At 38.3% G+C, this 22,329-nt stretch overlaps 2 protein-coding genes across 2 annotated transcripts in view; one reads left to right on the forward strand and one right to left on the reverse strand.

Annotated features, from left to right (window-relative positions):
* Positions 1–1,132: 1,132 nt before the first annotated feature.
* cUnh19orf25 (chromosome Un C19orf25 homolog) lies at positions 1,133–11,752 on the forward strand. Its single transcript, XM_081357433.1, has 2 exons — positions 1,133–1,497; positions 11,239–11,752. Exons 1-2 carry the CDS (start codon positions 1,356–1,358, stop codon positions 11,421–11,423), a joined length of 327 nt encoding a protein of 108 aa, XP_081213559.1. The 5' UTR covers positions 1,133–1,355; the 3' UTR covers positions 11,424–11,752.
* Positions 11,753–14,516: 2,764 nt separating this feature from the next.
* apc2 (APC regulator of WNT signaling pathway 2) overlaps positions 14,517–22,329 on the reverse strand; it is a gene marked incomplete at both ends in the record, with an annotated part of 33,335 nt that continues 25,522 nt past the window's right edge. The window contains 7 exons of the mRNA XM_081357434.1: positions 14,517–20,097; positions 20,180–20,394; positions 20,488–20,604; positions 20,771–20,848; positions 21,209–21,348; positions 21,443–21,541; positions 21,656–22,037. Of these exons, the coding sequence (XP_081213560.1) occupies positions 14,517–20,097; positions 20,180–20,394; positions 20,488–20,604; positions 20,771–20,848; positions 21,209–21,348; positions 21,443–21,541; positions 21,656–22,037 (6,612 nt within the window). The remainder of the gene's footprint in view (positions 20,098–20,179; positions 20,395–20,487; positions 20,605–20,770; positions 20,849–21,208; positions 21,349–21,442; positions 21,542–21,655; positions 22,038–22,329) is intronic.

Here is a 22,329-nt window from a genome sequence, read left to right on the forward strand (position 1 = left end):
ATAGTCTCAATGTAAAGGCCTCAATGAGTGAATTGTAATTCATCTTCATCTGCATGATTTTCAGGCACCCATTGTCAGGAGTGCTTGGACTTTAATAATCCGGTATATTTATTTATATTTCTAAACTGTAAATGTCCTGAACACACTTAATTATGTCAGTTATTTTTTGCTCACTGTTAATATACATTTCTACCGGTTGTTTAAATGTCTTTGGCATTTAAATGTAGACAATTAGAAATGTAGACAATTCAACAGAAACTATTGTATTTTGTAATCTTAATATTATTATGATAAAAAATGTAAGTCTTCAAACTCAATAAATTTGTTTTGTAATATACATTTGGATTCTTTTCTCATGTACCGTTGACATCATCAACTTAATACCTTAAACTGAATTAAATGTGCTATATATAATGCATGATTCATAAAAGCTGCACATTTATAAAATGGATCAGTCCCAGTATGCAGAAAATTATACTGCATACATACATTAAAAATAATGTCTAACATTATGCAACAATCAATTGTCAATGCTGTGTAGATTACTTTGTAGCAACTGTAATTGTAGTCGGTTACTTACTACTGATTCCTAATTGCACAACACATTTTTTTTAGTAACATAGTTCATTACATTACACACTTATTTGCACAAGGTAATGTAACTCGTTTATCACATTGATTTGAACAGCATAATCGTGTACCATATTGATATAAAAATATACAGAGAAAGAAAATATATTCATTGCCATTGCCATTGTGAGAATAACATTATATTTACGAGAATTTTATGACATAATGTAATGTCATTATTTCAATTTTAGAATTTGATTAAGCAATCCAGATTACATGTAGGCTAGTTAGTTACCCAGCACTTTCAATTGTTTTATCTCTGTAAGATCACTATGGGTTTAGACCCCTCTCGTTTTATTTATTTCTAGTTGTGTGTTCATTATTTATAGTTTATATATATATGTGTGTTGCTGTAAATTGATCTCTACCTGAAATTACATTTATTATTATGAATATTTGCTTTTTTTTTTTTTTTTTTTTTTTTTGCGGTGTTATTTCAATTGTTAAAATGCAAATTATTTTCAAATGCTTTTTTACTCCGAGTCAAAAGATGGCGACAATCATCACAAAAAAAACGTCATTCTTTGACTGTTGAAACGTCATCCTCTGACGTGTCAGCACTGGATGCCATAGTAAACAGTTAACGCGTGAAATATGTGTTTCAGTAATTTACTAATAGGGTTTGTTTCACAGTCACAGTGCACAGTTTCCTCATCTACATGAACACTAATGCTCTATAAAAATCCGTCGTGTTTAAAACTACCGCTGGTGTGTTTCCAATCAGGATGAATTTTGGTTCCAAAGGCAAGAAGCGGATGGTTCTGCCGAGCCGACCCGATCCGCCGACAGTGGAGCAGATCATGGAGGATGCAAACCGAGCCTATCCCAATGATCCAGTGTTCACTGTTTTACACCAATCTGCTGAAGGTAGGCAATCGGACAGACGAGAATATTGAGCACAGTAGCTTTAAACACAGTTGAGTGCTGGTCTATTAAAAGCACAAAGTTTCATACAGCAACACAGTGAAAGTATCTGAACAAGAAGTTAGTTTTCAGACACTTCACATCAAAAACAAACATATTTCGCATCGCAAATGCAGATGAACAACTGACATAAGGCCAGTATCATAGCTCGGTATAATATTTTATCACAGTAGGCTAACTTACTTCTTGCTTGCCTTTTGCGCTATTTTTATTTCTTAGTCTATGAAGACACGAATCGATAATAAAACTGTTTGGCCTAAAGGTCTCAAACCAACTGTAAATTACTAAATTACAGAATATTATTCTCTTTAATACACAAGGCTTGTTTTCTTGATTATAATTTTTTTTTTATAATGCTTATTTTTCAGATAATTAATCTGATAATTTTTAGATACAGTACTAAACCTATTATTACAATTCATTAAACTAAAGCGATTAAATATTATTCCCTTTAATGCACAAGGCTTGTTTTCCAGATTATTCATCTGTAATTTTGTTTTATAAGGTTTATTTTTCAGATTATTAATCTGGTATTTTTTATATAGCCTACAGTTCTGAACTCATTTAAATCCATTAAACTACAACACCATTTGGCCTAATCTATCAAATAACCATTAAATTACTCAGAATATTAATCTCTATTATACACAAGGCTTGTTTTCCAGATTATTCATCTGATATTTTTTATAAAGTTTTTTTTCTTCAGATTAATAGGCTATAAATCTGGTATTTTTTCAATTTTATATACAGTACTAAACCCATTCAAATCCATTAAACTACAGCACTGTTTGGCCTAAAGGTATCAAACCAACTGTAAATTACTCCGAATATTATTCCCTGTCTTTATTATTCCCAGGTTTGTGTTAGAGAGTACACTTTTGATGCATACAAATATACATTATTCACCCCATTTAAACCAAGTATTTTTAAAATAATTTTCAGAAGAAACAGTATTTTAAAGTTAATTTATTTTAATGAAAACAAGCCTTGTGCTTTAAAGAAAATAATATTCTGAGTAATTTACAGCTGGTTTTATACCTTTAGGCCAAACAGTGTTGTAGTTTAAAGGGGTACTTCACACTCACAATGTGTATTTAAAATAGGTCATTTATGTAGAAGAAATGTGAAATTATTTTTGAATTTGGAGCTTTCTAGAAAATCCAGAAAATGTATTTTTGGCTTATGTGGATGAAAGACAACAACTCTCAGAATGCACTTGCTTCGCTGCCCTACGAGGCCACTCCCAAGTCACGCCTACCGGTTAGAGAGCGCAGTTGAAAACAACAAGGCTAGGCTACTAGTGAGACTCCGTGACGACGAGTTTGCCCAGGATGTCCGGGATTCGGCTTTTGCGTTCTACAGTCGCCATTCATTATGTTTACTGTGGCGAGCAGGACGAGGCTGAGGGCCGCGGGAGAACGGCGCGAGGCCAGTGGCGTCATTACTGAGACGCGCCGAGTCTCCCATCTCTCACGGAGGAGCGGGAATTTTCTTAGCAATGTTAAAACTCACATCAACCGATCACTTGTTTAGCGTTCATGTAAACACTACATTCAGATTCACCAATCGGAATGAATTCTGTTAGATTGAAACAAAGCAAAAGCCGAATCCCGGACATTTTGGACGATCTCGACGGCCGAACATGTCCGGGAAAAAGAGGATGGTAACCCCTACTACTCAGCTTTCTCCTACTACTCCGCTTTCTCCACAGAACAAGAGCCTGCTAGCTTAGCTTCCAAAGAAAGACAGCTGAAACTGTGTACATTCTGTGAGTGAGATCCCACCCTCTATGGGCGGGGTTGAAAACATGCAGGACAGCTCCTACTACTGGCTGTAGTCTTTAGCCTCTGGCCAAAAAATCCTCTGATGACGCAAAATGACGTTTTTTGCGTCATCGGAGGATTTTTTTCCAGATAAAAAATACATAAATCTCTCGTCTCAGGGGGATATGAGGGTGGAAAGCATGGTAATTCGAAAATACTACAGGTTTTCTACTAATACAAAGCTTAATGCTAAATCCTGGAGTATCCCTTTAATGGATTTGAATGGGTTTAGTACTGCATAAAAAATACCAGAGTAATAATCCCAAAAAAATAAACCTTATAAAAAAAATTACAGATGAATAATCTGGAAAACAAGCCTTGAGCATTAAAAGGAATAATATGCTAACTAAGCAATTTACAGTTGTTTGATACTTTTAGGCCAAACGGTGTTGTAGTTTAATGGATATAAATGGCTTTAGTACTGTATATAAAAGACACCAGATTAATAATCCAAAAAATAAACCTTATAAAAAATACAAAATTAATAATCAGAAAAACAAGTCTTGAGTATCATAGAGAATAATATTCTGAGTAATTTACAGTTGGTTTGATACATTTAGGCCAAACGGTGTTGTAGTTTAATGGATTTAAATGAGTTCAGTTCTGTATATAAAATACCAGAATTATAATCTGAAAAACAAACCTTATAAAAAATACCAGGTTCATAATCTGAGAAACAAGCCTTGTGCATCATAGAGAATAATATTCTGAGTAATTTACACTAGGTTTGATACCTTTAGGCCAAACAGTGGTGTAGTTTAATGGATTTGAATGGGTTTAGAACTGTATATAAAAAATACCAGATGAATAATCTGAAAATTAAGCCTTATAAAAAAGTACCAGATAAAAAAACACACTTGCAACTTTGGGCCGGCGGACATCTTCAGAGGTTATCTGTGCCTGTTCGATGTCCGACGCTTTGTTACGCGTTCTGTCAGGAGGAGAAATAGGGATAGCTCACAGATGAAGTTATTACAGAGGCCAGACAGACTCATGGAGGCGATTGGCATCTCACAACTTGCACTTTATTCCCCAGTCGAACTCGTGTAACTGTCTGTCACCTGTTCTACCATCCACAGCTTTACTTGATAAACAAAAGTAGGATAAGAATGAGCATCAAACTGAAATAACCCGCATACATGGGGTGTTCGAGGTGCACATACAACACAGACTGCCGACGACAGTTCAACAGGGCACGCGCAGCTCTTAAAGGGGCCCTACCTTATTTCCACTCATTACAGCTTCCATCCTACTGAACAGGTACCGGTATAGAGGGCGGAAGGGATCAGGCCGTGTGTGCAGAGACGGCTCTGCGCGAGTGGTATTTGCGGCAGTAACGTTAAATACAAGTACTCCACAGTGACTCTAGGGGTCGCTGTTTGACAAAAACTTTCACACCGGATGCGAAACGAAAAAGCGAATAGTTCGTGTGCGAATAGTTCACGTCAAAACCCATTACATGAGCCGCGTAAACACGGTCTCTATCTCTATCTTTGACGATTAGCTTTCTATCCCAAATGTAGTTTAGCCTGCTAGCCTACACAGCACAGGATTATACAACAACTAAAACTATCACACAACATACTCACAGTCGTTATAACCGAGTTGGTTGGCAATGCTACGCCACACAATCATTGTCCTTGTAGTATATGATTGGCTGAAGTCTTTTCTGTCGCCGCAAAAGGAAAAAAAAATCGACATCGAAACGAAAAAAAAAAAAGTTTTCGCCGCAGCACATTCGCGTTCGGTGTGAAAGCACTCATTACACAAACAGCTGATCAAAAAATAAAACCATCGCGCGAATTATTCGTGCGTAAAAAACGCGTCCAGTGTGAAAGGGCCTTTAAGCTCACCAAAATCTACATTGAGACATTTTTAGTGCACAACATATTGGTTACAGTACAAGAAGTTATTTTAAAATAAAATATTAATCTCTCACACAATAAAATTTCATTTTATTTTAAATGACAAAAGCATTTCAATTAAGATGTACATCATTAAATATAAAAAGTCTGGCTGTGCTTAATGGGTACGTTTTGTACCCTTTAAGCACACCCCTGTTGCCAATAAGCTCACAACATGTTTTATTAAAAATTCTTGTTTATTTTAAACAACCTTTTTAAAGGATAATTGATGATTTTTTATTTGAAGGTCAATCACCAAAAAAAAAAAAAAAACAGAACACTAAAATCGAGCACCAGATCCAAAAGATCAGATTTGGTACATACGCAGTCTACTTGAGTCTAAAGCGCTACTTACGCAACTTGTGACATCAGAAGTAGCGTAGTGCGTCATGGCATAGCGTAAATATCAGCAGTACGTTGCATTATTCGCATAAGTTGCGCTTTAGACTTAAGTTGAATCCGTATGTTAGTTTGGCCGGAAGCTAGTTACTTTATAAAGTTTTAAATACAGGGTTTCCCATACATTCATTAATTTGTGGCGGCCCGCCACAATATCAACGCTGACCGCCACGGATTGATTCAGATTTTTAAACTATTTAATATGGGTAAAATTGTATTTTATTGTAGAGCTGCGTGCTCCCTCTCTCTCTCACAAACTGACAACGGAGGCACGACTAGCCCCTCCTCTTCGAGCACGATCTGAATCAAAACATGAGCATGCGTTAGTTAGAGGACGGATTGTTGCCGGTGCTTAAAGTGTAAGTTGCAGGTTAACCACCACAGCCAATTAATGTGTAAATTAAAGTGCTCTATATGTATATATTTAATTATTTCTGTCTTAAAATGCGTTAAAATAACATTTATTGGGGTTTCTTCAAAGGTAGCGTGCTTTTTCAGTTACTGGGTGATGACGTCATAAGAGGAACTCGCAACCCATACTCTGCTAGATTCTTACTGTATTATGGCTATTTGGAGAACGACTGAGGATGTGGGAAACCATCAAATTCTTTATGGACCACAGCCCTACAATTTTTAACCGGTCAGGTGTGAGAGAGGGGAGCCATGGCACTCAAAGAGTTATTAATGCTTGGTGTGAGGAGAATGAGTGGAGGGTTGGCCAGGTGTCCTGGTGAGTAACGTTAGCTACGTTAGAGCTAGTCTAGCCTGGTGCAAACTTAACCCGGATAATATAACGGAACAAGCAAGTCTTTTCAAAATATTGCCGTCATGTAGAATAGCAAGGAGGGACAACGACTGAACTGAATACATTATTTACTTACTGTAAGTCAGTCCAAATCAGAGCTAGACGTTAACGTTAGAGATGCACACACTGCACAGGCATCAATCGCTAGTCTCATCGACGCCTCAAACGTCATTCCTCAATGCACGCGTTATCAATTTCTCACGATTTAATTAGCGATGTTTATTGTCAGAAAAGAAAAAGAGAGATCGATGTCCCCATCACTGTGTTTGTGTGGGCTATGCCACCCAATTGAATCAGCAGTGGAGAGTACGTGCTGCCGTGAGGTGAACGCGTTTTGGAGTTTAGTGGAACAGCTCGACCTGCGACCGGTTGATCTGTCGTGCCTGAACCCGTTTGTTTTGCGAATAGCTTATTCTCATTTCAGGCAGGATCACGGTCCCCTTGAAGTCAGCACACACGAGTATGTTTACAATGGAGTTATTTTATCCATAATTTTTTTTTATCAAATAAAACATACAACCAACTTTTCTGAAGTTATGTAAGGCGAATATAGCTGCAAGGGTACGGTAACTCTACTAGTGAGTTCCTCTTATGACGTCACGCCCCATCTAGTGGAAGGGAGCGGGAGCGGTTAAAACCACTGTTAAAAGTGCCAACTTTTCATATTATATCAGCATTTTGGTATAAAAAACAATGGTGGGCGGTTCTTATCTTTATGTTTAATAAACACATTGCATTATCTTCGTGAAACATTTAACCTGCAACTTACACTTTAACGCTTATTCACCCTGCGAAGATTCCAGAATCAATCCGGAGTTGAGTGGTTAGTAATGGAAACTGTTGCTCAACATAACTCTGAGAAGTTAGTCTGTTAAGCGCTGTCGCGTTTCCATTACAGATTCGCGCAAAACTTTTGCGATTTTTTTTTCTAAATATCGATAAACAACTATTGCGAAATGACGGCGTTTCCATTAACCGATGTTATGCGACTAAAACGTCATTTTTTCCTCTCACGATCAGTCATTCCAAAAATCATATTTAATATGAATATTTTTCTTACACAAACTAATGGTTGTGCTCATAGGCGTAATTTGCGGGTGGGACGGGTGGGACATGTCCCCACCACTTTTTGCTTAGGTCGATATTGTCCCCACCACTTTTGAAACATCTCACGGCACGAATGTACCAATACAAATAAATAAAACATCTCCAGTTAACTAGCAGAGCATTCATTTAGTTCGTTTGTAAGAGGCGATCTAGCGCTGAAATGTGTTGTTTTTGAAATCAAGTGATCAAAGTGCTCGTTGCCGCTGCGATCAGTGGCGCGGATACTGTGTTCTCTTTTGGCTCGCGCACAGTCTTCACTCGGACGCGCGCTTCAATCCGTTGTGGAGACTCTCTATTCGTTCCGGTGAAATTACAAAACAAAATGCATACAAACGTATGCTTGCCTGATATACAACCACTGATAAACATAATCGGTTTTAATGAGAAAAAAAAAAAACCTATACGAGTGTGGATTAGAACCCACAACCTCTGACACGCTTGGCAAAAGTTCTACCACTGGACCATTTCAATACACGTATTTATAATGGATTTACCCACACCAACATATATCAAACCTCATTAAACGACAAATTAAACCCATGCACTATTTCAATCGATTGCTGGACATCGTAATGTTATTGTACATCGATTTATGATTTAGCATTCATAAATCCCCCCCCCCCCCCCCCCCCGTTTAAAAAAAAAAAAACGTCCCACCCACTTTTTAAAACAGTGTTACGCCACTGGTTGTGCTTTATTAACCCCCCGGAGCCGTGTGGAGCACTTTTATGATGGATGGATGCACTTTTTTGAGCTTCAAACTGATGGTTGCAATCCACTGCCATTATAAAGCTCGGAAGCGTCAGGGTGTTTATTAATATAACTCCGGTTGTATTTGTCTGAAAGAAGAATGTCATATACACCTAGGATGGTTTGAGGGTGAGAAAATCATGGGCTAATTTTCATTTTTAAAGTGAACTACTCCTTTAAAAACCTCTGATTGGCCATTGCGTTCACACGCTCAATATATATTTGTCTGTGATTGGCTACTATGATCAAATGTGTAAAGCTAATTCCAAAAACAGAGCCTTGTGCAATAAAAGGTATATTTTTCTGAACATTTTACCATTAGTTTGATATCATAATGTCACATAGTTAAATTGTTTAATTGACTTATAGAGATAATTAATATATATTTTATTTAGTGAAATTAAGATTTGTGCAATGAAAAGGACATTTGTTTATGCATATCTGAGTTGGTTTGGGCAGAAAACATGAAATGCGCAGAGAGTTTAATGGGTATAAAACCAAATGTCAACGTTAAACTACCTTTACCGCATTTGCAAATTGTCTCTTAGACGTTTCCTGTCAGATGCTAAATAGACATTTAGAAAAAAATGACTTAAAGAGGTTTATCATTTGGTTAATGAGTGTAAGTAAAACTGCTTTTTCTACGACATTTATGAGATGTTTGTACACAACAGATGTTTTCCAGATTAAGTGCTCGTATCTGTGCTATCTGGGAAACCCTAAACCTTAATTTGGGGAAGTCATCATAGAAATCCATACATTTTAATATAATTTGTAAAAATGAAGATTGTTCTCTGTTAGGGTTAAGTCAGGGGAAAATGTATTTTAATATAGTTCATTAACACTTAGGCTATATCTTGACACTGGCAACATGCTTTTTTTGTTATTCTTGTTCATTTTATTCTTAACCCCCCCCCCATTTATTTTATTCAAATGAAAAATTAAAAAAAGTCAATCCATAAAAAAAAGATTATTTTAATTAAGGTGCGGTACATGTCATGTCAATAGTGTAGCGATGCATGAAGCAAAGCTCACACATGTCACTTTCTATACACCAGCTTTCTGTTGGTCAACACAGTGTGAAAACCCCTTTGCGAAATAGCCTATGCATGGAAAAATCTTTAGGCCTCACTTGAAATTACTGATCGCATGGGTTCCTATTGAAATTACGGCATATATTGCCGTTCAGACAGAGGGCATCATTGACTGACAGCCAAAACCTTGACCTAAAAGGACCTGGTTTGCATCGTTTCAGTCGCACAGGATTAGTTTTTAGGATATGGCTAGGCTATGTATGCAAATTAATTGTGATTCATTTGAATAACACAAGAATGAATCCGCATATTAGAATGATACTGAAAATTCAACTTTGATCACAGGAATAAATTACATTTTAAAATATAATAAAATAAAGAAGTTAATTTAAATTGTCATAATATTTAACAATATTATTATTATTATTTTATTTTTTTTGTATTTAAAAATAAATGCTGCCTTGGTGAGCTGAAGAGACTTCTTTTAAAAACATTAAAAAATTTCCTGATCCAAAACTTTTGACTGGCAGTCAAGTCACATTTATTTATAGCGCTTTTTACAATACAGATTGTTTCAAAGCAGCTTTACAGTGAGAAAAGTTCATATAGCCACTCTGGAGTAAACCTTGATGTCATCGTCCAGCTCAGTTCAGTTCTTGCATAATAGTGTCAATGCAGGCAGATCAATATTATTGTTGACTATTAAATTAAATGTCAAATTTAATGTCCCCAACTAAGCAAGCCAAGCCAATGGCAACAAAGGTGGAAAAAGGCGAGAAACCAAAACTCCATCAGGTGGCAGTATACAGAAAAAAACCTTGGGAGAACCCAGGCTCAGTCGGGGGCCAGTTCTCATCTGTAGTGTATCTTGTACTTTAAATAACATTAAAAAAATAAATGTCAGAATAATCAGTTCTGCTTTTGTTCATTATCATCAGTAGCGACTGAATGTAATCATTGTCTGAAGCTAAAAATTGGAGTCTGTGCCCATCAGACACCACAATTTTTTTCTGTCAAAGCTGTCAACTCAGACTGGCATCTGTAGACTTGCTATGACTTTCAAACACAAACTCACAGCAATTCATATCTATTTTACGTTTAGACATATTGGTGGTCAATTAGTACGAATTTGTACAATTTCACTGTTTTTGAACAATCTGCTTTTACCCCACTGATTGGATGTGGGGGTGGAGCTTCATGATTTACTTTTTCATACGTTTTCTTACGAATCGCATCATCGAAATTCATACAAAATCACCACCGTTTTCTTATAAGATCGGGTTGGACTTGAGGGAGTTGCCGTCGATTTCTCCAGACTGTGGTGTAGTGTATTCCAGCCATTACTGAACTACAAGTTATCATATCAAGTGATGTTGGTCTCGAAATGAAACAAGTTTTGTGTTTTGAACTCCACCCTTATTCAAAGATTCGTGCAAGAAAACACTGTGCACACTAAAATGTTCTGGAGAGCGTGTAGAGAACTTCTCGATTTCATTGTCCTTTGAAGATAACCTGAACTAATTTCCTTGTAATAAAAATCTCATTGGTAATTTAAAGTTCTGTCCTTTTGTGTGTTGTTTGTTCACCTGGTAATGTTATTCCCATTCATTTAGAGTGATATTAGAAAGGTTATATGTCAGTTTTTTTAAGTTGCTGACTGTCTTTATTACTCGTTTCAAGCTGCAATTTTTCTATGAAAATAATAGTTGGGTAATTAAATAATGAATGATTATTAGGCTACATAATTGTGAATTGCTACCATTAGTAGTATTGCACATGGGTATTAGCTATTGTGACTGCACCTTTGCATGCATGATGGTAACATTTGGCCTGACCACTGACTTTAGGGTGTCATCTTTCAGATTTGAAGTCCAGTTCCAGCAACAGTGAAGTGGAGGTCAGATACCTGCAGAGCAGACGCTACATAGAGCTGCATGAGCGATTGCAAGAGGAACGTGGCCATCTTGCTCGGCGGAGAGACGAGCTGCGTGCGGCTGGGGAGTCTTTGGAGCACAGTGTGATGGAGGTGAAGAGGAGTGCACAGTGACAACTCACAGGGGCCTGCAGAACATTCACGCCTGCATCTTATGAACTTGAGATTTGCTTATTCATTAGTTGATTGCCGGGCATCGCAATTCAACAAATTAAGATTATAATCAGTAGGAGAATACAAAGTGTTCTTCCTATTGGAAATTAGGTGCATTTGTTCAATGATTTGTTTGTGATATTTTTGGCTGATTTGTTAATATGTGCTATGTGTGTTTAATATAATTATTCAGTCAATATAATAAGTTGTGCAGTCTTTATGTATTTTACATTATTTAATGTAATTTGTATCTAAATTTTCACAATACAAGCTTTGAGTTTTTTGATGAATGGAATATTTCAATGTTTTCAAGTCAAGTCATCTTCATTTATATAGCGCTTTTAACAAAGCAGCTTTACAGAGATAAACGTATAATTTAAGGTAACAGAGATTGTTTTGGCTTCATAGCGGTTCTTTAATATAGTTATTTTACAGCTAAAGTTAGTTTTGATTGATTCGCTTCCGTCGCAACAATCATTTGTTTTTAAATTTGGGGCCGCTAAGACGACACCATTCTCTCTACATAGACTTTAAACGCGAACCTGTGAGAAACGCTGATGGCGGTCACATGCGCATTAAGAATTGGTTCTATAGTTATGTGCGTTTGAATATGTGCGCAGGCTTGGAATTCCCTACAAACCAAGCCTAAACAAAGCTGGCGTTTCCTTATAATTTACAGAGTACAGACAGTACAATCTGTTGAACATATTGATAACTGTACATCTATTCTTTACATCTTAATTTTCATTAAAATAAGTTGTCTGAAATAGCCTAAGATTCTTTGTCCATGTAAAATTTTCATTTTAAAATGTTTATGGAGTAAAGATCTCACCACCCTTAAAGCTTACAGTAAGTGTGTAATTTTTTGGCATTAGCTCATTGGTTCTCAAGCTGAGATTAATGGTTAAAAACGACTAATTTACTCAAAGCATTAGCATCACATCTGAAATAATTAACTGATCAATAAATTCATATTCATCAATCAATGAATTGATTGTGTTAACACATTTGTGATAAGGGTTTTCGGTTGTAACATTTATTGGTTCACTTTTTTTGTTACTGAACATAAATTTAATTTAGATTTATTAGCAATCTAGTTGATAATGAAAGATATAAGAACAAAACAGCATATACAAAAGTATGGCTTGGTAAAAGTTAGGGAATTAAATTATATTATACTGTATATAAACTAAGGATAATTTAAGCAGTAGGCAATTAGTTGGGGTATAGTGTTACCCTGTATGCAATGGTCAGAAATAAGGTAGTCCTGACCCAAACTTATGCGTTGTCAGAATGTTCAAACACAGCAATGTTTGGAAGTCATTTTACTTAAAGGTAAGGTCAAATGACTTCGATGTCTTTGCATATTTAGTTGGATGCAAGTATTTACCATTGAATAAATCACAGTTCGACTCACAAAAAATAAAAAACATACACATTTTTATGAGAAGGTTTATTTGATGACCCCTAACCCCTGGACACAACTGTTTAATTGTTAGTCTCCACAATATTCTATGAACATTCTCAGCCCAATTCATGCTTTTACCTCTCAAATATCCATTAAGCTATCCCTAATTGTCAATTTGAGTTTAGCATTGCATCATATTGATTTATCCGGTTCACCACTGTTATGGGCCATTACACTGAGCTCTGTTACTGGTCAATTTAAATATCTTCAGAAATAGTCAGACATTGTTTAATCTGGGAACACCAAGTTTGTATCAGCACTCACAGCACATCTGACTCTGAAATACAGTTCTCTTTATCATTCTCAGAATTTCCAAAGGCTGATGTGTGATCAATGACTTTGCTTTTAAGACAGAATGCATGTTTTCTGACTAAAAGAGACAAATTAAGTAAAGCTGTTATATCACAGTGCACCTCATAAATACTGCACCTCACCAAATAAGACAAACACTTTTTGTGCTGGCTAACACAATATTTGCTTTTGTATTTGCAGTTTTGGAAATGGGCTTTGGTTGAATGGAAGCCATTTTAAACATTCTACATCAGTCCAACTTACTGTTCAGTCCCACTAACTGTTAATAGCAAGTATTGATCTCAAACCACAAAGTTGCTACTCATTAGCTTGCTTTTAAATACTTAAAGCATAACGTGACTGTACACAATATGACATTATGAAAGCATTCAGTGAGCAGGAATATGTACAGCCACTTAATTGTATTACATTTGCTGAACACTCGACAGTTACAACAATCTTATATTCAAAAATGCAAATGTGTGGGTGGAGATTCATGGTTGTACTCATAGTCTGTCATTTCCATTGAAAAAAAAAAAAAACCCCTGCAAAGTCAACATCACGTGTTTACAGTGGACAAGTGAGCATGCTATTTGTAGCAATGGCAGGGTTACAATTTGCCTTCTGGGAAGCATTAGACTACAGTTTTAAGTCAGTATTTACAACAGTATCACTAAATATCCATGACGATTACATAGACATTTTGTGCAGATTTTACCTATTGTAGCAATAATTACCTGCATTAATAATAAGTGAAGGCAAAAGGCTGTTTTAACCTGTCAGTGTGGCGTAAAGGCATGTGCATACATGGTTCTCACGTGAGAATACAACAGTCTTTTCCGGTTTGCAGGTGGCACATGGTCTTTTAAAGTATTTGTCACTGTTTTTCGGAGAATAGTTTGCATATTGTTCTGAATGTGGGCCATAATTTTTATTAGTGGATAACACACTCCGAGGCAGTCTTTCTCATGTTTGATTAATTATCCAAGTAGCACAAGCAATGATTATTATCACTGTACAAAAATATATAAAAAAAAAAAGTTATATCCTCAACCTTGTGGTGTGGTTAGGTACATGTTGTGAATCCAGTGAGATTCTATAGTTTATGGCTAATTGTTCACATCCAAATAACTTTCTTTCTTTCTTTTTTCTTCAAATAAGTAAATCTTCTGATGCATTGGCAAGCACAAGACTCATTAAATATCTGAGGTAAAGAGAACAATATCCATTACCACCTGAGTTTTCAGGAGCATAGTACTTTGTCAAGGATGGAACAGATGGACAGATTACAGGTTTTATGCTTCATGTTTTTCCCCAGTCTTTTCAGGCATTGTTGTTGCTTGACCCTGTGTCTGTGGAGAGCAACAGACCATGGGACTGGGGACGTAGTTGAAAGGAGTAACTCTGACGGCTTTACTAGGGGAGCTCTGTCGGAAATGGCCAACGCCACCACTGTGGGTACTTTCCACTGACTGAAAGGTGGAGGATGATGCTGTGCTGTAGTTTTTTAGAGATCCATCTGAATCCCCATCTTGGAGGGCATTCCCAAAGGCCATGCTTAATTTTCTGGCAAGGGCCATCTTTGTGGCCTCCTCTGCAATGCTAAGACCTTTTTCAATTGTGGGAGAGGTGCTTGAGTTAATTTTGTTGGCTGAGTAGTCCTCAGTTTGAACAGTTGCGTCACTTGTTTTCCGTGATGCCAGTGTAATTGTAGGCAGTTTTCCTGGTAGTGGTGGTGGCATCTGTTTGGTGCCATCAGGTGAAGGTAACAGAGGCAATGCAGTGGGTGGAAGGGTGCTCTTTAATATCTGGGGAACATCCTCATCACGAATCCTTCTCCAGGTCACTTTGTCAGCGTTACATGATCCAACCCTCTGCTGCCTCTGATTTGTGTTCCTTTCACTTTTAGCTCGTCCACTTGAGTCAGAGGATGAAGAGCGAAGAGAGGAGCGGCTGGTGACACGACTCAAGACATTTATGCTTGGTGAGGAAGAATATCTTTTGAAGGTATCATCCCTTTTTTCTCTTGGCTTTGGTCCAGGTCTACTTCTCTGTGAGGCCCTGCAAGGACTTTCTGAGCTTGTTCGTCTAGCTGGACGTTTCACATCAACGTCTCTATCAATGGAGGTGGCTCTTGATAGAGCCATGCCCTGTCTGAGAACCCTCTGTTCCTGAACTTGGCTTTGTCCTTGAGTCAAAGGCATTCTTCTAGGACCTTGAACTGCTTCCTTGAGCTCCTGACAACGAGAAGAACATAAGAAAACTGCTGGGGCCCCTGGACCTGCTCTTCGGGGTGAGACATGCTGCGATGTTGGGACAGAACGTGAAGAAGCATCACGTCTTGAGACTTTTGGCGATTCTTTGATGAATGTCAGTTGTCTGAGAAAGCCATTACGATCTGATTCACCACTACTTGAATGAGTAGATGTCATGCGAACCAAATCCAACCGGTTTGCTGGTAGGATTCTTTTCCCTGACATCTGTGTATTTTGTCTGCTGATGCTACTGGGCTGGCTAGTTACTAAAGGTGAAATGTTTCTTGTTTGCCTTGATGGATTCTGCATAAATGGTATTCTGACAGGGGATTTCTGTGTTTTTCTGTCAATAGGAGATTTAGAATATTGATTGATGTTTGAAGTGCTCTTATCCGGTGGACTGCATGGTGCTGATGACACCTTTTTTTGACCTTGTTTAATGGTTTGTGTTGGGGAGGTTACTTTTTTCTGAGGATGCCTGGAAGGTGTTGAACTTTGAGATGATCCTGAAGACGAGCTCTTTGGTATCCTGGCAGGTGGTGTTGAGCTTCTTTTGGGCAATGACAACTGAGTGTCTATGGGGTTGCCCAGTCTGTGAAGGCTTCTTGACCTGTGTTGAGCTAAATTTGGATTTTTAGGGGCATCTGCTTTTGGTATATTTTTTTTAGGTGGTGGTCTTTGAGAGAGAGTTGTCTCTTTCTTGGGTGTGTATATCACCGTTCTACCCCTAAAGACCATAGGCATGTTTGGAACAGGTTTACGAGGGGCAAAATCAAGTGGTTTATTAGCCTTTTTGTCATCTTTGTATACCTTCTTTTCTTTAGGAGTAAAGCTTGAATCAGACATAAATGACAGAACGGATTCAGACTCTGATGAGGGTTCTTGGGACTTTGAAGCTTGTAACTTGGTAATGATTGTATTTGCTCCTTCTTGTATTGCTCTCCATTCAACACTATTGAGATCAGAGTCTTTGTCGGATACCATTTCATCACTGTCTAGGTCAATTTCAGGGCTCCAATCCTCTGTTGTTTTCTGAAGTGTAGTTTTCTGTTTGTGCTTTTTCTCAGCGTTCCTTTTTCTGGCAGTCTGCTTTTTCTTGTGTTGAGGCATAGCAGATGTTATGCATTTTATCAAAAGATCATCTTCTGAATCCATGCTGACTGAGCTTGGTGAGCTGTTCTCTTCAAGCTGGTTGAGGTCTTGCTGTGATTTAGGAGGGCACTGAGGGTTGGATGTTTTATTATGTCTATTCCTTATCCATGTATGCTGAGATTTTTCATGATGTTCCTCAAATTCTGCATCACTCAAAGAGCTAAGAGAGGAACTCAATGAGTAACATGGAGGTGCTTCTTCTAAAATTAGATTTTGCTTGATTCTATGAAAACCCTTTTGGCGGGACTGGTAACTGTTGACTTGATCTTGTATATTAGTATTACGTATAACATTAGTCTTGCTTGATTCATAATGTTGTTTCCGTCCAGTCCTTTTCATCAGTCCATCCTGTCTGTCCATTTTATGGCATATGGTCACTTCTGTAGTTGTCGGGTGATGCCTAGACTGAAATGATAAAGTGTTTTCCTGTGCATGACTCCGAGAGCAGGTTTTCTGATTTTGGTACACCTCTATGCTTTGTTTTCTTATGGGAATATCTAACTGTGGCATGCTTTTTGACAGATTCTGTCCTTGCTTTTGAATTTGTCTAACTGGAGACTGGCTTTGAATCCTTTGCTGGGTCATTTTCGCTGCCATCTCTTTACTCTGTATAAGTAATCTCTGAGTGGGCACCATATGTCTGACTGTTTTGTTCAGTTGGTCTGCAACTGTGTGAGACTGACATGTTATTTTAGTTGGTTTGTGGAAGCGAGAGAACATGCGTAGGTCTTCAATTCTCTTTGCCTCGATATCAACAAGCTCTTGTGTCTCTTTGTGTCTTCGCCAGTCTTTTATTCCTTTGGTTCTGACTGGATATTGGAGAGTTTCATCGCTCAAGGAAGTGGTGCTTGAGAAATTGATGGGTGTACCTTCAGCCGAGTCAGTGTAAGACGAATCATCATGATAGATTTCTTTTGAAGACATTCCAAGCTTTTGTCCAGTAAACATTTGACTGTTTTTATTCTGCAGCACCATATACACTGGTAATTGCACAGATTTTCGAGTCTGCATGTTGAGAACTTGGTTTGAGAGGTTGGGCATCACAGTGGGCCTTACCTTCTTAAACCTGGAAGGCATGGCAGAATTAATGCACTCTTTGAGAATTTCAATGTCATCATCTGAGTTGCCTTCACTGTATTGGTCTTGGTCATCCATATCATCTTCCTTTTCAGAATCCTCTGGATCATTGTCTTGTTGGTTTAGCAAAGGAGTAAGTTTGAGCTCCACATCTTTCTGAACATAGTGTTCATGAAGTGGGAGGGCACTCAGACTAGAGGCACATGAGAAATTCTCAATTGGCTTTTCCACAGTGAAATAGATCATTGTGTCCAAATCAGGAGGTAGGTTAAACCTTTCTTTAAAGTCTGTGATTTCCATAAATTTGCGCAAACTACTTTCCCACTGGCTTCCTACACCACTAAGCGTCTGTGTCTCTGGTCCACTTGATTCTGCACAGCACGGAGTTTTGCTGCGACTCGGAGGCATTGTTTGTCCTGGGCTGTCTGGTAGGTCACTGGGGCTTACAGTTCCACTTATCATTTCACTACATGGATCACTCTGAATAGAGCTGGCAATTGAAGGAGATTCAAAGCTGCCAAGTGAGCTCACTGAACTACAGCGGCTCATTACAAGAGGTGTTTCGTGAATGTAGTTTTCTGAAGAGCTGGATGGTGTCCTGTCCTCAATAATTATTGGGGACACTCCTCTAAGGAACCTCTTCTCAGTTTTGATTGTACTACGGATATCAGTTGGATCAGAGCTGCTTATTTTCTGATCAGTTACTAATAACTGACTGTCACTCAAGTCATCAAGTGTCTCATTCTCATCCTCTTCATCTTTTCTCTCAACATTCACATCTTCCACCTCTATGATTTCTAATGAGGAGTCACTCTCTAGCTCATTTTCAGTCTGACTCTGTCCATCAAGTGCTCCATCCCCAGAAGATAAAGAAGACAGAGAACTGCAGCGAGAGAAGCATATTGGAGTGTTCTCTACAGAATACTTCTGAGGGGTCTCCAGCTGTCCTATTGTGGGACTTCTCGCAGAGCAAATTGGGGAAAACTTGCTAATACTTCCACCAGTCATCACTGTTGGAACCCAAGCTTGCCTACGCATTGCTTGAGCTGCCTGAACATTAATTGCAGTCTTTGCAACGCCAAACTTGGCAACACTCTGGATCAGTGGAACATGCTGATAGGAGGGAGACAACTTGACAGTTGGTATACTGGCATCCGAAGACACCTTGGTTGATACAGTTGCAGGTGTTGATATAAAAGGTTCTTGACTCTTCTCTGTATCTGTGGAACCTAAATCAGGCAAAATAGCATCTTTGTTTGTCTCAAAATCTCTTTCAGGGATCTCATTTTGACATATGACTCTTGAAATATGTACACCACTGTTCAATGGTTCCTCATGAGCTACCTTAAGATCAAGTTTATTTGGACGTCGTTGTTCTGTTGGTCTTGCAGAGGTGCGAGTCTGTTCCTGACTGCCACAATAGCCATCACTGGTGCTTCCACTGTTAAGGCTGTCATTGGATAAACTTGAGTTGGCTGTTTTAAGACGCAAGAAGGCATGTGCTCTACTGAGACGCTCTTTAGGTGAAAAAGAGCTGGTATCAGAGAGATGACAAGGGGAACATGAAATGGCCCGTGCCTCGTGAAGCTCATCTGGCCCATAATTCCAATCCACAAAATGATCTTCTGAACTGAGGCTGAAGCTGTCCTCTGACGATGTATGCATGGTAATGTCTTCTACCAGTTTGTCAATTTTAGCCACTGTGTTGGTGATCTTCTTGGCTAATTTCTCAGCTGCTACAGTCACTTCATCATCAGGAGGTTGTGACCTTTTATTGTCAGTTTGAAAGGTTTCAATGTCTTGTTCAGGTTCCCCTTCTCGCTTACGTGGCTGAGTATTCAGGAAGTTTGAATTGTTTAAGAACATGGAGAGCATGGAGAAGGTTCCTGTGTCCAAGCTGGCTGATGTATTAGGTGCCTCATCATCATCAAAACACCCAGAATCTGAGGCATAGTCTTTTGCTAGGCTTTCAATGTGCCTCAATGGTTTGTTTATACTTTGATGCTTGAAACTTTGCTTCTCGATTGAATCAAATGTTTCTGCCAGATGCTTTGCATCTAATTCAGCCTCTAATGCTTTCTGTTTCCTCATGTAGAGGGATGGCATGCAGGATCCTGGGGATATAACAGCAGTATCTTTATATTTGAGTGGACGATTTGTGAGGAGGTTTCGCAGAGCTGCAGCACTTCCCATGGCTATCATTTTGTGCTTTGAGTGGATGAGATTGCGCAGCATGCTTACAGCTCCCAGATCCCACAGCAATTCCTGGTCCTTCGGACTACGTGCAGACAGGTTCCAGAGGGTTCCACATGCATTACTTACAATGGTAAGACTGTGAGATCGCAAGTGCTGCAGCAGAGTTTGAAGGCAGTTATGATCCCTGAGGATTTGCCTGAAATAGGAAAACGGGAAGAACTTAAGTGATGTCATTGATACTTTGACTGCTTAATTTGTGAATGTGAATAAACAAATACCTGTAATCATCTCGGGTGGCAATAAGACTGGACACATTACGCAGGATGCCTCCACCACTCTCAATAATGGCCAATGAGTTGGTTTGGCATCGATAAGTCAAAGTGCTAACCAAAAAGCCAAGAGCACCATCAACAGAACAAATTGCCACCTTATTCTCAGTGCTGTGTGCTGACAAATTCCACAGTGCACTTAACACACTCTTTAAGGTGGATTCCTGTGGGGAAGACCATATAAAATCACAATGGGTAAATCAGTTATCTTCATTTTTATGTAAACTTGGTAGTAAATAAGAGATATTTGATTGTACCTTTGTAGCCTGCAATGCACATGTCATAAGTGCTGACACACTGCCGACATCTCTCAAAGCCCTTTTACTGTTGATATCAGCACGCCATGACAAGTTTCTCAGTATACTTGACACTACCTAAAAGTAATGACAGATCACAGAGCTGACGTGAGCCAAATAATTACAATTGAGAGAAGTAAAAATAATAGTAATAGTAAAAATACTCTAAAATGGTCTGTTAGTATATTCTTCTGTACTTAAAGTTCATCTAATGGTTTGCTCTTTGGAAAAGTAACTTATGCACCTGCTGTAATTCCTCGTTATCAGATGCAAGCTGTGCAACAATGGCTTGAAGACAGTTTTTCTTTGAGCAAAGAGTAGCCTGAAAAAGTAAATAAAGAGGATTTTGTCAACATCACAAGAAGGCAAGCTAAAAAAAAAATAAAAAACTGCATTTGTCAGACAGTTATACATTTGCCTGGTACTGAATTTATGCATTATCAGAATTGCAAAATGAACTTACCAATGATCACATTTATATTTTGTTTAATTATTTAACAATATTTAATTTTGTACATTTCAGTAAAAACATTTATGGCCAATGTGGCAATAGCTTAATATTGGGCACTGATTGAATAATTATATGAATGAAATGACTGCACAAATAAAGAAATGTTTATTAACCCCATGCATTTAATTTATACATGATTCCACATTTGTATGCAATAATTTGAAAATTTACCTTATTTACGACATCTCCATATGTAAGATTAGTGAGTGCCATTCCTGCATAACGCCGGAGGGCCATATTGATTGGCTCATTGTGCATGCCATACAGTTCTTGGTCCAGCTGCATTAGCTCTGCAATAGCTTGCAGGCCCCCTAAAAGATACACAAATAAGCTTTTTCAGTGTTTTTAACCACAGAATACACTCTATTGCTCTTTGGTCTATTTAGAGAAACTGCATTCCCGTACCTAGTTCATTCATTGCCCTGCGGTACTCTTCCTCAAAAGATAACTTCATAATTGAGCACAAGGCCTGGCACATCTGGGGATCCACTGGCTCAGGGATTTCTGTGGATATCAAACAGAATGTATATTTATGTGAATCATTTTATATCATTTTAACAATATTTATGACAATAATTTTTATTTTATTTTTATTTTTTTTACTTAACCAGGGCTCACCTGTAGTTTTGCCACCACCAGGTGAAGGGGTACTTAGATGATTCTCAATCCAGTCCCAGCCATTCTCGCAGTGTGAGCGGATCTGCTCTAGCACATGAAGAACTCTCATCTCGCGTCGTGCTTGGCCCTCATCTGGCTGTGAGTACATAATGTTGTGAAGGGCAGCACTGGCTCTGGAACGGGCTTCTCGACTATAGCCTCCTGCCCCAGCTGCCTCCCCGGTGCCTCCCTCATGTAGTATTTGCACAAGCAGTGGGACGCAGCCAGACTTGCGCATAGCAATGCAGCTTTCCTGTGAGCTTGACATTGCCAAAAGGGTACGGGACATCTCTTCCCGATCTCTAGAGGCCAGCATGGAGAGTAGCCAAAATACCATATCCACCTGCAATCCAAACAGTATATATATGACATTTTATCTCACAGTTCATTATTGCACTATTGTTTTTGATTACTAAAACTTTGTTTACTGTATATAAGGGTCGGAAATAAAATTAATGGCGGGGACGCTGAAAATTATTTTAATGTGCAAAACTGTTTCCCAATCATAGCAGGGGGCGTCAAAATGAAGTGCCTCAAAGAGAGAGTCAACAACAGGATAGAAAATAGCCTATTACTTAAAAACTATGATGGTTTTGATGTAAAAATCTTGCTAACATTATAAGTGGACATCAGAG

This window comes from Scardinius erythrophthalmus (assembly GCF_964197995.2).
Source record: "Scardinius erythrophthalmus genome assembly, chromosome: 25".
Lineage (NCBI taxonomy): Eukaryota > Metazoa > Chordata > Actinopteri > Cypriniformes > Leuciscidae > Scardinius > Scardinius erythrophthalmus.

Coding starts and splice junctions, on each gene's coding strand:
- cUnh19orf25 (XM_081357433.1), top strand. CDS start 1,356: ATGAATTTTGGTTCCAAAGGCAAGAAGCGGATGGTTCTGCCGAGCCGA. Junction 1,498..11,238: donor TTTACACCAATCTGCTGAAG/GTAGGCAATCGG, acceptor GTCATCTTTCAG/ATTTGAAGTCCAGTTCCAGC.